General features: G+C 43.9%; 1 protein-coding gene across 1 annotated transcript in view; it reads left to right on the top strand.

Annotated features, from left to right (window-relative positions):
- Positions 1 to 13,363, top strand: part of CPS1 (carbamoyl-phosphate synthase 1) — a 154,615-nt gene that overhangs the window by 50,059 nt on the left and 91,193 nt on the right. Inside the window, exons 10-15 of the mRNA XM_038748821.1 lie at positions 1,737 to 1,878; positions 2,809 to 2,886; positions 4,211 to 4,309; positions 5,101 to 5,196; positions 9,698 to 9,887; positions 11,828 to 11,985. Coding sequence (XP_038604749.1) covers positions 1,737 to 1,878; positions 2,809 to 2,886; positions 4,211 to 4,309; positions 5,101 to 5,196; positions 9,698 to 9,887; positions 11,828 to 11,985 — 763 coding nt within the window. The remainder of the gene's footprint in view (positions 1 to 1,736; positions 1,879 to 2,808; positions 2,887 to 4,210; positions 4,310 to 5,100; positions 5,197 to 9,697; positions 9,888 to 11,827; positions 11,986 to 13,363) is intronic.

Genomic DNA, 13,363 nt, shown 5'->3' with positions numbered 1-13,363 from the left:
CTAAAGTGCATAGACAACATGGAAGGGAATTTGGCCAACAAATATTGCACTGCTGTATCTTCCTATATACACAAAGAGAAGTAGCATGGCATAGTGGATAGAGCATGAGCCTGGGAGTCAGATAGTCACGGGTTCTAATCCCTACTCTGTCATTTTTCTGCCATGGGACCTTGGGCAAGTCCCTTCACTTCTCTGTGCCTCAGCTCATTTGTAAAATGAGGATTGAGACTGTGAACCCCTCGTGAGACAGGGACTCTGTCCAACCCAATTTGCTTATATCCACCATAGAGCTTAGTACAGAGCCTGGCACACAGTAAGCACTTAAGAAATACCACAATTATTTTATTATTATTATTACAGCCAACTGAATAGCCCAAGATGGCTTGAGCACATAGGTATGAGCCCTGCTTTCTAAAAGATCCCTCCATTGTGATAGTTTCTACTGATGATGATGGCATTTATTAAGTGCTTACTATGTGCAAAGCACTGGGGAGGTTACAAGGTGATCAGGTTGTCCCACAGGGGGCTCACAATCTTAATCCCCACTTTACAGATGAGGTAACTAAGGCACAGAGAAGTTAAATGACTTCCCCAAAGTCATACAGCTGACAATTGAGGGAGCCGGATTTGAACCCATGAACTCTGACTCCAAAAGCCCGTGCTTTTTCCACTGAGCCATGCTGCTTCTCTACTGGAGAGGACTGAGGTTAAATCACTTAGTCGATCCCCGCTCCTGGGGAAAGGTGTCTGATTTTAAGCTTTGCTCTAGGGTACTGGAAACAGTTTTAATCCCAAATATGTCTTGTGTGTGAGCCCTTTGTGGGCAGGGCACCTATTTAATTCACTATTTTCATTCCTTGTGTTTGATATAGTGCTCTTACATAGCAAACACCTCTTAAATACCAGTGGCTTTTTCTGATTTCCTCTGTGTACCGCAAACTAACTTCATTTAATCTACGTTTAATTTTTCACGTTCTGCCATTCAGAATGTTCTGGACTGGACAGCTGTGTCTTTATCTTGCATACCTCCAGCTAAGGAGCTTATTATATTTGCAAGTCCCACTGGACCAGTGAATTCCTTCAATTTCAACCCCCCCGCCCCACAATTGTTGTGGTAATTGTTCCCCAAAAGCTTGTTATAATTAGTTACTGCATATAATAATAATGATGACGATATTTAAGTGCTGACTACGTGCCAAGCACTGTTCTAAGCACTGGGGTAGATACAAGGTAAGCACGTTGTCCCATGTGAGGTTCACTGTCTTAATCCCCATTTTACAGATGAGGTAACAGGCACAGAGAAGTTAATTGGCTTGCCCAAAGTCACACAGCTGACAGGTGGGCAGAGCCAGGATTAGAACCCACAACCTCTGACTCCCAAACCCGTGCTCTTTCCACTAAGCCATGCTGCTTCTCAGCATTACCATTATCAGACATCCTGAATTAGTCTGTTGGTAAAAGGATCAGTTAATGATGGTTTATTGAGTGCTTGCTGATGGCAGAGCACTGCACTAAGTGCTTGGGAGAGTACAATACTACAGAGTTGGCAGCCGTGTTGCCTGCCCTACAAGGAGCAAGGATTGGGATTGAGGGCCTGGGACTTTGCCCCAGAGTTGGTTTACACTCAGCGATTGAACCTACATATTGTAATTGCTATTCTCTGCTTCCTTCATTATTAATGGAAGAGTTCCTGCCTTACCCATCTCATTTGTGTCGTCATTTCCTTTTCTCCTCAGAGGGCAGAATCAGCCGGTTATGAACATCACAAATAGGCAAGCCTTCATCACTGCCCAGAACCATGGTTATGCTCTGGATCACAGCACCCTTCCGGCCGGATGGAAGCCCCTTTTTGTGAATGTCAATGATCAAACGAATGAGGTATGTGCTCTTCCTTTGCCTGTCCTGGCAGGGATGATGAAAGGAGGATTTCCCCGACTCTGCCATGTCATTATCGCGACTCATGCTTTATTCCCTTTAGCTTTTGTTCTTGGAGCAATATATCTATGGGGAGGGGCAGTTTACTGTGAGACTTTCCATTACCTCACCCAATCAGGGGAGTCACAGATTCCTCTGGCGGTCCTTGAGCTTTAGTACTTAATTGCAAGAATCAGCTTTCAGACTCAATGGCAGAAATCTTCCCTGCTTGAAGGGTTGCACTTCCCTGCTCCTGAAAGCTTTGGTGGAAGGGAGGGGGTTGGATTAGCCTGGGCAGGGCTTAGTGGGGATGGGGAATCTACAATCCAATGGATTGATCTCAGGGTCCTCAAGGATCACGTGGTTGAGTAATAGATCAAACACCCTAATAAACTTTGTAAGGCTTAGTGAATAGAGCTTGGCCCTGGGAGTTAGAGGACCTGTGTTCTAATTCTGGCTCTGCCACTTGTCTGCTGTGTGACCTTGAGCAAGTCACTTGATTTCTCTATGCCTCAATTTCCCTCTTCTGTAAAATGGGAATTCAACATCTATTCTCCCTTGTACATAGACTGCTAGCCACATTATAACTGCTTCAGTGCTTAGTACAGTGCTTGGCACTGTATGGCTAAACAGATACCAAAATTAGTAATTGAATAGTTATTAGGTTTTAAACTGATTAAATTTCCTTTGGAGTCCTCTCCATTCGCTCCATACTCCACCCACGCCAGCGTTGAAATGTACCCATCCCTCAGATTAACTGACCATTATCTGCTCAGTTTCACCTGTCAAAATTGTGTCATGCAAGAATGTGTGTGTTAGAATGTTGTTGCTGGTGTAGTTGCCTAGAGTTAACCTCAGGAGGTCACTCATTCCAGTTTCATTTCTGCCACTCAGGGGTTCATGCATGAAAGCAAACCCATCTTCACCTCCCAGTTCCATCCAGAGGTCAGCCCTGGCCCAACCGACACTGAGGTACGTTTAAAAAGATGACTGGGATCATGCCGTTGGACTCCCCCAGAGAAGCTTCCAGTAGATCTGGGTATGCCCAGAGAGTGCTTCACTAAGAAGTTCAGAATGAAAATTCTCCTGTGAACAGCAAAGAGGAAGTACTCTATCTGTTCAAAACACCCCCCAAAACGTGGAAAGACCCTTAAGAAACCAGATGCTATTTTTATTTAAATCCATTATCATTTCAAAACACTTTAGTTCCCAAATCTACAATTGTTGAGATATGCAAATGAATTCCCTCTTGTTCTCTCATGCTCTTATAACTGAAATGAAATTTTAATCCCCCATCTGTGACTTCACAAAGCTCCCTATGGCAACTGGTTGGGTTGCTACTGAGGATGAATAAGCAGCAGTAGGAAAAGGGGGAGGAGAAGGATGAGCTGGTGCTGGGGCATTGGGGAAGAAAGCAAGAGAGGCGTGTAGGCACATAAATATTGCTCACTCCCTCTAAGAAAAGGACCATAAGGAATGCTTAGAAGAGATTTGGTTTTAATTTAAATGTTATTATTCTTGTGCTTTGTGGTTGTGTACAAGTAAGTCCTTCACTAGGAAAAAAAAGCTTTTTCTGTATTATTCAGAAATGCTGGGCCACCTGATTTAAGCACCTCTTGCTTTCGACTCCTGCGTTTCTCCTTGGTACCAGGAACTCTGATGGCGAGGCCTGGGGGGCGCAGTGGAGACTCAGGTGCTCGAACCACAGCCAAATAAACAATCCAATCCCACACGAAACAGATCTCACATTTGACTTTGCAGCCAAAAGTCCATTTCTGTTGTTTCACTTCTTACTGTAAGGGATGACTGAGGAATGGTTATATTACCTGTCACAATCATTGCTATGAAGTGTCTTCAGTTATAACTGTTGAAATGGATTTTGTCTAGAAACAGGAAGTGTGTGATATCTACTTCTGGGAGCTGCATTACTGTAGTACATGGAATGGTGAACAGCAGCATCCATCAAAATGCTGGGGTTAGAGCCTTCCAAAAAGTTCATCTCTAATGAAAGTCCCAGCGAAAAGCTTTGGGTCAAGCCTGGGAAAAGAACAGGTAGAATGGAAAAATACATTCTCCTTGCCTGGCAGATCATTCAAGTTAAAAGATGCTGTGGGAAGCACCTTTAAACTTAACATGTGGCTAGAATTTGAGTTGGAGACAGAAACTAGGCCAAAGGGACATAATTAAGAACTCACATCTAACCAATTCCCAGTTGGACTGCCAAACCTTTAGCATCAGAACTGGTAGTTTGCTTTCAGACCTGTAAGTGTTTCCTGATTTTTTTTTTGTTTTCCAGTACTTGTTTGATTCCTTCATTTCACTGATAAAGAAGGGGAAAGGCGCTACCGTTACTTCAGTTCTACCCAAGCCTGCATTGACAGCATCCAGGATCGAGGTCAGGCCGCACCTCCTAGAATTTCTCGGTCCCATGTTTGATTTTGTTGCTGCTTCTTTAGGCACATTAACTACGCGTCTCTAAATGTAACGGACACTGTCAAAATTGCTTTCCACTTCAGTAGTCAGTCAATCATATTTACTGAGTGCTTATTGGTTGCAGAGCACTGTACTAAGCACTTGGGAGAGAACAATAAGCAGACATATTCCCTGCCCACAATGAGCTTAGTCTAGAGGGGGTGATAGTCATGATCTTGTTTGTTTTAGATTATGCACACTGGATAAATCGGATAAGCTGCATCGCTTTGTTTCATGACAACCCAATGTGCTGTTGTCTTGACCTTCCAAGGCTTTCGTTCTAGCAGTGAGGTCAGATAAATGCGAAGGTGACCTCATTCTCTAGTAACTGTTGTTTGGGGCCAGAGATGTGCCTCAGCTAGAAAATGAGCTTTTCAGTGCTCTCATATGTAGAATAACTTGATGTCTTTACCTCTAATTTGTAAGTTGAGCCTTGGATAATAACATACCAAGCCTTGTATGGGGGAGATTGGCTTCATGGAACAATGGGAACTTTTGCTGAACAAATAATTGATTATTAAGGGGAAATACTATGTTTGGAAGAAAGCATAGAGCCCTAATTGATGAAGTTTTGGACAAGAAACCTATCCATAGAGAATTATGGTTTTAGTTTTAAGCAGTCCTCTGGCATCATGTTTACTCTGTTTAATCTAAAGACTGTTTCCTCTGATATTTGCATAATAACTGAAATTATCTTGCCCTCATCATTTGAAGGTTTCCAAAGTTCTGATCCTTGGGTCGGGAGGCCTGTCCATTGGTCAGGCAGGAGAATTTGACTACTCCGGATCTCAAGCTGTCAAAGCCATGAAGGTAAGACCTGGTGTGGTTCTCCAGGGAGCCTGTGCTTCCCCAGATGAGCCTGGTTGATGCTGGGTTGAGCGGGAATGTGGCGCCAAATCCGTTCATTCATTCATTCGATCGTATTTATTGAGCGCTTACTGTGTGCAGAGCACTGTATTATGTGCTTGGGGTAGTACATTACAAACAGTTAGTAGACACATTACCTGCCCACACTGAGCTCGCAGTCTAAAGAGGGAGACAGATATTAATATAAATAAATACATTAGGGATATGTATGTAAGTGCTGTGCAGCTGAGGGTGGCGTGAATAATAATAATAATGATAATAATGATGGCATTTGTTAAGTGGTTACTATGTGCAAAGCACTGTTCTAAGTGTACAAAGAATACAGACCCAAGTGGATGGATGATGCAGAAAGAAGAGGGAGTAGGGGAAAAGAGCGCTCTGAGAAGGACACTTTCCAAGGATACCAATCAATTGTATCTATTGAAAGTTTACCGTGTGCAGAGCACTCTACTAAGTGCTTGGGAGACTACAAAATCACAAAGTTAGTAGACATGTTGTCTTCCCACAAGGAGCTTACAGGCTAGATTTTCTTGTGGCTGGTCCCCTTGCTGTATCCTACATGGGCCTGTAGGGTTAGGTTGTTATTATTGTTTATATTATTTGAGATGGCCCTCCCTGGAAGAATAACAGTTCCCACTCAGGGCTCCTGCTAAAGGAAGTTGTGTAGACCACTGGTGACCAATGCCGCATGTATCTGGAAAGAAATGCCTAAGGACCATGATAAGGCACTGTAGCTCCCTTGATGACTTTTACATATTTACTATCTGTTGTGTTGCTTTGTGATTCAGCTCTTGTGGCTATATTTTCAGTTATTCTTTCATCTGTCCTCTTATGGCTGTAAGAGATCAGGCTTGGGTGTAGCTGAAGGGAGGAGAAATTTTCCAGAGGGAGCTGGCCACTATTGGAGGGAGGGAGTTGCCATTATTATTGAAATAGTGGCTCTCTCCAGGTCTCTAGACAGACTTTGCTCATTGGCTAGTGCTCAGGGCAAGTGTTTGGAACTTGAGAGGGTCCAGAGCACTAGTAAATGTGTTTACTGGTCATGGGCTCCCTGGCGATTTGAGGCAACACAGGTATTTTCCCCCATGTCAGAGGCTTATGGGTGTTTTCTCAGAAAGTCTATGGCTGCTGGGACTCCCTGGGGGATTTCTGCAGCTCTCAGCTGCTCCAGAGGTGCCAGGATCAGAATCATCAGGCTTAACTGAAAACTATTGAGACCAGAGTGCTATCGTGGGCATCTTTTTTTTTTTTTTTTTTGGAGAGCCCTACTGGGACTACTATGTCCACCATTCCCATGAGGAACTCAGAGCCTGATGGGAAATGGAATGGAATTTCCACACTTTCTCAAATACTTCCTTTCAACTCAGGCTTCAGGGAGCTCATAGGTCCAACTGCCAAGAGGGTGTACTGGGGCAGAATCTATGGAAGATGGAGTTGGAAGACACCTTCTACTTCCTTTCTTTATGTCAAGCCCCTTTGGTTTGCTTCTCTATGTCCAGATGATGGAGCCATCTCCCAACACCTGTTCCTGTCAGGCAAGAGATTGTGGTTGGCTTAGTACCAACCATCATCAACACTGGAAACAAAATTCAAGTGCATGTCCTGCCAGTGGTGGGTTGGTCCCTTTCCTACACTAAACAAAAGTCCCAAGCTCATCACAGGCCAAGGATATTGGTCATTCAATGGCTGAGGAGGCCCAGGTGTCTGACACTGATGGGTCTCATGGCCTTTAGGCTGTAAATTAGGCTAGCAGCTGGATAGGGGGCAGGAGGAGCATGGAGAAGGAAGTCAGTGCTGTCAGCACCCTTCACTTAGGGGACCCCCGGGGCATACACAGAGCTCCTGGGGAAAGTACCCAATTTATAGGACTGTCCTTTTCTGACTGAATCGTGAGGACAGAGTTATCAAGCTAAGTGATTAAAAACCAGGTATTTCTGGCTCCAGTAACACAGGTTGATACCATTTAGATACCCCCCAAGGATTCCTAAACTTTCTTTCTTGAATGTGTGTGAGCTTTGATAATGCCCTGGGCCTGCAGAAATATTTACCTTTTAATTACTTGGACTCTGTGGGCACTGAGTGTTTGAAGGTTGAATGGACAGTGTATCCAGAAGACAGCTGTTGCTTGGAAGTTAATCGATCAATAATTTTTGAGTGCTTTGGTGTGCAGAGCAGTATGCCATGTGCTCGGCAAAGTGCAATATAATAGAGTTGGTGGACCCAATCCCTACATATAAGGAATTTACAGTCTAGAGGATTAAGGGTGGTTTTTTGTTTGTTTGGGATTTTTTTTTTTTTTTTTTTTTTTTTTGGGGGGGGGTCCTGCTAGTGAATCTGAACCATCCATTGTACAGCAGTCAGGAGCGGGGTTGCTGTACAAGGTTGTTCTCATACACAAGTTTTGGGGAAAACTGGAATACTAAGAGGCAGGGCAAAAGCAGAGACAGGTCATAGTAAATCCACTGTACTGTAAGCTCCACTTTTTTATGGTATCTGTTAAGTGCTTACTATGTTCCAGGCACTGTTCTAAGTGCTGGGGTAGATACAAGCTAATCAGGTTGGACACAGTCAATGTCCCACATGGAATTCACAGTCCTAATCCCCATTCTACAGATGAGGTAACAGGCACGGAGAAATTTAGTGACTTGCCAAAGGTCACACAGCGATTAGAATCCAGGTGCTTCTGACTCCCAAGTTCGAAGTCTATCAGTAGACCTCACTGCTTTTCAGAAGCTGCTCCTCAGCTCCAGGAAGATAGGAATCTTGTCTACCATCTCTACCAAGCACTTAGTACAGGATCTTGCACACAGTAAGGGCTCAACGAATACCATTAATTGATTGACTGGGATAAACCTGTCCCTGCAATAGGAAACCATCTTTACTGGCAAACAATGCCAGAGGGTATGTCAATCCTTTATCTCCACTCTGACATGGATAGGATCTCTCCCTCAGCAGTGTCATTGTCAAGCATAAAGGATCTCTCTCTCTCATGTGTCATATATCTGTGATATCATATGTGTATATATGCACATACACACAGATATTTATAGTGTGTATCTTTAATGGCTCTTCTGCCATGCCAGGTGTCTTTTGCCTGTGGCAGAATGATGCTATCCTTTGTTGTCTAGGTGAAGGATCACTGGGAAGGATTTCCAGATGTTTGGAAAGGACTGAGTATAAATCTACGTACCTATAAAGGGTTTTCTTTTGCCATATGTTTATTATCTCTTTCTAGATAATAGGTAAAAGCAGTTGTATAATGGTCCTTATTGTGGCATTCCCAGTGGCAATGAAGATCTAGAGAAATGGGCAACACTTAAAGGTTTCTCTGAAAAAGAAAGGAACATGCTCTCTTCCCTTCTTTGCTAGCTGGTTGTGCCATTATTTGGTTTCTATTCATCATGCAGTTGTATTTATTGAGCACTTACTGTGTGCAGAGCATTGTACTAAATGCTTGGAAAGTACAATTCAGCAACAAATAGAGACAATCCCTGCCCACAGCAGGCTCATAGTCCAAAAGGGGGGAGGCAGACATCAAAACAAGTAAACAGGAATCAATAGCATCAATGTAAATTAGAATTATAGATAGATACACATCATTAATAAAATAAATAGAATTATAAATATGTACATATATACACACAAGTGCTGTCTTTACCTGACTTGAGATGCCGTAGCCGATGTCAGTCATTCTCAACATCATCATCGTCACTCTGTCATCATTGTTTTCACCAATATTTATTCATCATTCAATTGTATTAAGTGCTTACTGTGTGCAAAGCACTCTACTAAGCTCTTGGGAGAGAACAATATAACAATAAACAGTCATTCATTCATTCAGTTGTATTGAGCGCTTACTGTGTGCAGAGCAGTGTACTAAGCGCTTGGGAAGTACAAGTTGGGAACATATAGAGACGGTCCCTACCCAACAGGCTCACAGTCTAGAAAGGGGAGATTAAACACTGTTCTAAGCGCTGGGGAGGATATAAGGTGATCAGATTGTCCCACGTGGGGCTCACAGTCTTCATCCCCATTATACAGTTGAGGTAACTGAGGCAGAGAGAAGTTAAGTGACTTGCCCAAAGTCACACAGTTAGTTGGCAGAGCCGGGATTTGAACCCATGACCACTGACTCCCAAGCCTGTGCTCTTTCCATTGAGCCATGCTGCTCCTGCCCACAATGAGCTCACAGTCATGTGTGCAAAACAGTGAACTATGTGCTTGGGAGAATACAAGTTCTTTGAACAGTCATCTGTACACAGTAAGCACTCAATAAATACCATTAGTTGGTTGACTGACTTATAGCAGACATAGCCCCTGCCCACAAGGAGCTTTCTGTCTAATGGGAGAGGTAATACAATTAATTAAAGCTTTAAATAAGTTGGTATGGTTCCGACAGCAAGCTTTAGGTTGAGGATTCATTTTTCTCCTTTTCTATTTCCAGGAGGAAAATGTGAAAACTGTTCTGATGAACCCTAACATCGCTTCAGTGCAGACCAATGAGGTGGGCTTAAAGCAGGCTGATACCGTCTACTTCCTTCCCATAACTCCGCAGTTTGTCACCGAGGTCATCAAAGCGGAGCGCCCGGATGGGCTAATTCTCGGCATGGGGGGCCAGACTGCTTTGAACTGTGGTAAGTCCTTTAGTGGTTACAGTAGTTCTACTGTGTGCCAAGTGCTGTACTAAGCACTGGGCAGATGAAAGATAATCAGGTCAGTCACAGTCCCTGTTCCCCTTGGAGCTCAGAGTCTAAGTTCTGGAGGACCATTTCCTGCTAATGGATCACAGAGGTGGTTGGGGTCTAGGTTCTTGCACCTCAGTCGCAAACATAAAGAAGCAGCCTCAGTAATTGTGCAAGCCCAGCAAGTGATAATCACATCCAGCCTAGCACTGTTGTGGCCTTCTGACTCCTGTTTCCAAGCATTTAGTCCAGTAAATACTGTTGATTGATTGACTGAGTCACTAAGTGTCATGGTTCCACCCTGCATTCTTCTTTCACCCCTCAGTGCTGGGAGATACAAGGTTCTAAGCACTGCTTTGTTCATCATACCCCCAGAATCAACAGAGTGCAGAGTAGGTGCCGAGCTCTGTGCTAGGAGTGGAAAGAGCCTGGGCTTGGGAGTCAGGGGGTTCTAATCCCGGCTTTGCCACTTGTTAGCTGTGTGACTTTGAGCAAGTCACTTCTCTGTGCCTCAGTTCCCCCAACTGTAAAATGGGGGTTAAGACTGTGAGCCCCATGTGGGACAACCTTGATTACCTTGTATCCCCCCAGCACTTAGAACAATGCTTCATGCATAGTAAGTGCTTAACAAATACCAACATTATTATTATATGCAAAGTGCTATACTGAGTGTTTTTGGTGGGCAGAGCACTGTACTGGAGTCTTGAGCACTGTACTGAGCTCCATAGCTGGATCAAGCATATACAGAGTATATGTGTACTAGTGTAAATGTACTGTTACTACTACTACTACTACTACTACTACTACTACTACGTTAGTAATGTTTAAGTATTTACTCTGTACCAGGCACTGCCCTGAAGTCTGGGGGTAGATGCAAGACAACAGGTTTGGGCACAGTCCCTTTTATCTATGAATCTCACAGTCTAGTAGACACTCAGGGAATAATCAGGAGTAATAATGGTGGTATTTGTTAAGCGCTTACTATATGCAAAGCACTTTTCTAAGCACTGGGGGGGAATACAAGGTGATCAGGTTGTCCCACTTGGGGCTCACAGTCTTAATCCACATTTTACAGATGAGGTAACTGAGGCACAGAGAAGTTAAGTAGCTTGCCCAAGGTCACACAGCTGAGAAGTGGCGGAGCTGGGATTCGAACCCATGACCTCTGACTCCCAAGCCCATGCTCTTTCCACTGAGCCATGCTGCTTCCCCAGGAGTAGCAGTAGTACTAAGAATAAAGTACTTAACCTTCGCATAACACTGTATTAAGCCCTGGGAAAAAAATCTATAGATGAGAATTAGGCACGGCAGAAGTAGGAAACATAAATACTGTGATTCTTGTCTTCTAGAAACTTGCCAGATGGCAAAAGAGTAGGCAAACTAATGGAGGCTGATGGATATTTAAGGCTTAAAAAAATTGACGGTAGATATTCATAGCATACCCAGACGAAAAAGTATAACACGTAAAGGAACAGATACATAATGGCAGTAATAGATGGTATATGTTAAGCACTTATTTGTGCAAAGCATTGCATAGGCACTGGGGTAGATAAAGTAAGTACAAGTCGGATGCAGTCCCATCCCTCATGAGGCTCACAGTCTAGGAGGGAGAACAGCTATTTAGTCCCCCTTTTACAGGTGTAGAAAGTCAGGCATAGAGAAGTTAAGTGACTTGTCCAAGGTCACACAGCAGGCCAGTGCCAGAGCCAGGATTAAAATCCAGGTGCCCTGACCCCTGAGGCCCCTACTCTTTCCACTAGGCCATGCAGCTTCTACACTGTATCATTTAGGCTCTTGGGATAGGTTTTTAACGGAACCCATTTTGTGTTTGTGTGTGAGCCCAGCAAAGGAGAAATCTTAAGAATTGTGTTTCGTGTCCTCCCCCACTGCAGGAGTGGAGCTGTTCAAACGAGGTGTGCTACAGGAATATGGTGTGAAGGTCCTGGGCACTTCGGTGGAATGTATCATGGCCACAGAGGACAGACAGCTGTTCTCAGACAAGCTGAATGAGATCAATGAGAAAATTGCCCCCAGCTTCGCTGTGGAAACGGTGAGGGGCCTGCATGTGGTCGGTTGTGACATTGCTCATCTTCGTACTGAGCGGCAGGTGTTTCATGGGATTGTAAATGACCTATCAGAACAGTGACTGCCAATCTTGTGCTCCTCCAAGGACCCCAGGATATCCTCCCAAGTGTTCAGCATTCCCAAAGAGAAAAGAGTCAAGCACAGAGATTGTGTGGGCAGAGAAGGAACTTGAGGTGGCCCGAGAAGCAATGGATGCAGTGCCAAGGCTTGAGTACTCAAAAGTAGCTCTGAATTGACCTGTCAGGAAAAAGACACCAAACACTTACCTTCTACTTTCCTTTGTGCTTACGGTGTGGGCAGATAAATAGGTCAAATTAGAGAATTTCAAGATTGTTAAAATAGAATGGAATCCCTAAGAATCTCTTAGAGGCAAGTAATAAGCCTGACACATAATTAAAAATGGTACTGTGTGCTTACTGGCTGCAGAGCACTGTATTAAAGTGCTGGAGAGTACAATACAACAGAGTTGGTAAACATCTTCCCTGCCTTCAATGAGTTTACAGTCTAGAGAGGGAGATTATTATTACTATGATTTATTAGAGAAGCAGCATGGCTCAGTGGAAAGAGCACGGGCTTGGGAGTCAGAGGTCATGGGTTCAAATCCCAGCTCCACCACTTATCGGCTGTGTGACTTTGGGCAAGTCACTGAACTTCTCTGTTCCTCAGTTACCTCATCTGTAAAATGGGGATTAAGATTGTGAGCCCCACATGGGACAACCTGATCACCTTGTATACCCCCTGCGCTTAGCATATAGTAAGTGCTTAACAAATACCATTATTATTATTATTATGTGTTTACTACATGCCGAGTACTGTACCAAGCATTAGGGTAGATACATCAGCGTGGCTCAGTGGAAAGAGCCTGGGCTTTGGAGTCAGAGGTCATGTGTTCAAATCCCGGCTCCACCAATTGTCAACTGTGTGACTTTGGGCAAGTCACTTAACTTCTCTGGGCCTCAGTTACCTCATCTGTAAAATGGAGATGAAGACTGTAAGCCCTCCATGGGACAACTTGATCACCTTGTAACCTCCCCAGTGCTTAGAACAGTGCTTTGCACATAGTGCTTAATAAATGTCATTATTATTATTATTATTACAGGATGATCAGGTCCAATGCAGGACTCACAGAGTATGTACGAGGGAGAACAGGTATTTAATCCCCACTTAACTTCTCTATGCCTCAGTTTCTTCAACAGTAAAGTGACCTTGCCCAAGGTCATAAGCGGCAGAGCCAGGATTAGAATTCAGGTCCTCTGACCTCCAGGCCTGTGCTCTTTCTACTAGGCCATGCAGCTTGGAATCTCCATTTGGCTGATGAGGGAACTGAGGCACAGAGAAATTAA

This window comes from Tachyglossus aculeatus, chromosome 7 (genome assembly GCF_015852505.1).
Source record: "Tachyglossus aculeatus isolate mTacAcu1 chromosome 7, mTacAcu1.pri, whole genome shotgun sequence".
NCBI lineage: Eukaryota > Metazoa > Chordata > Mammalia > Monotremata > Tachyglossidae > Tachyglossus > Tachyglossus aculeatus.
This window is presented reverse-complemented; position numbering and strand designations above follow the sequence as displayed.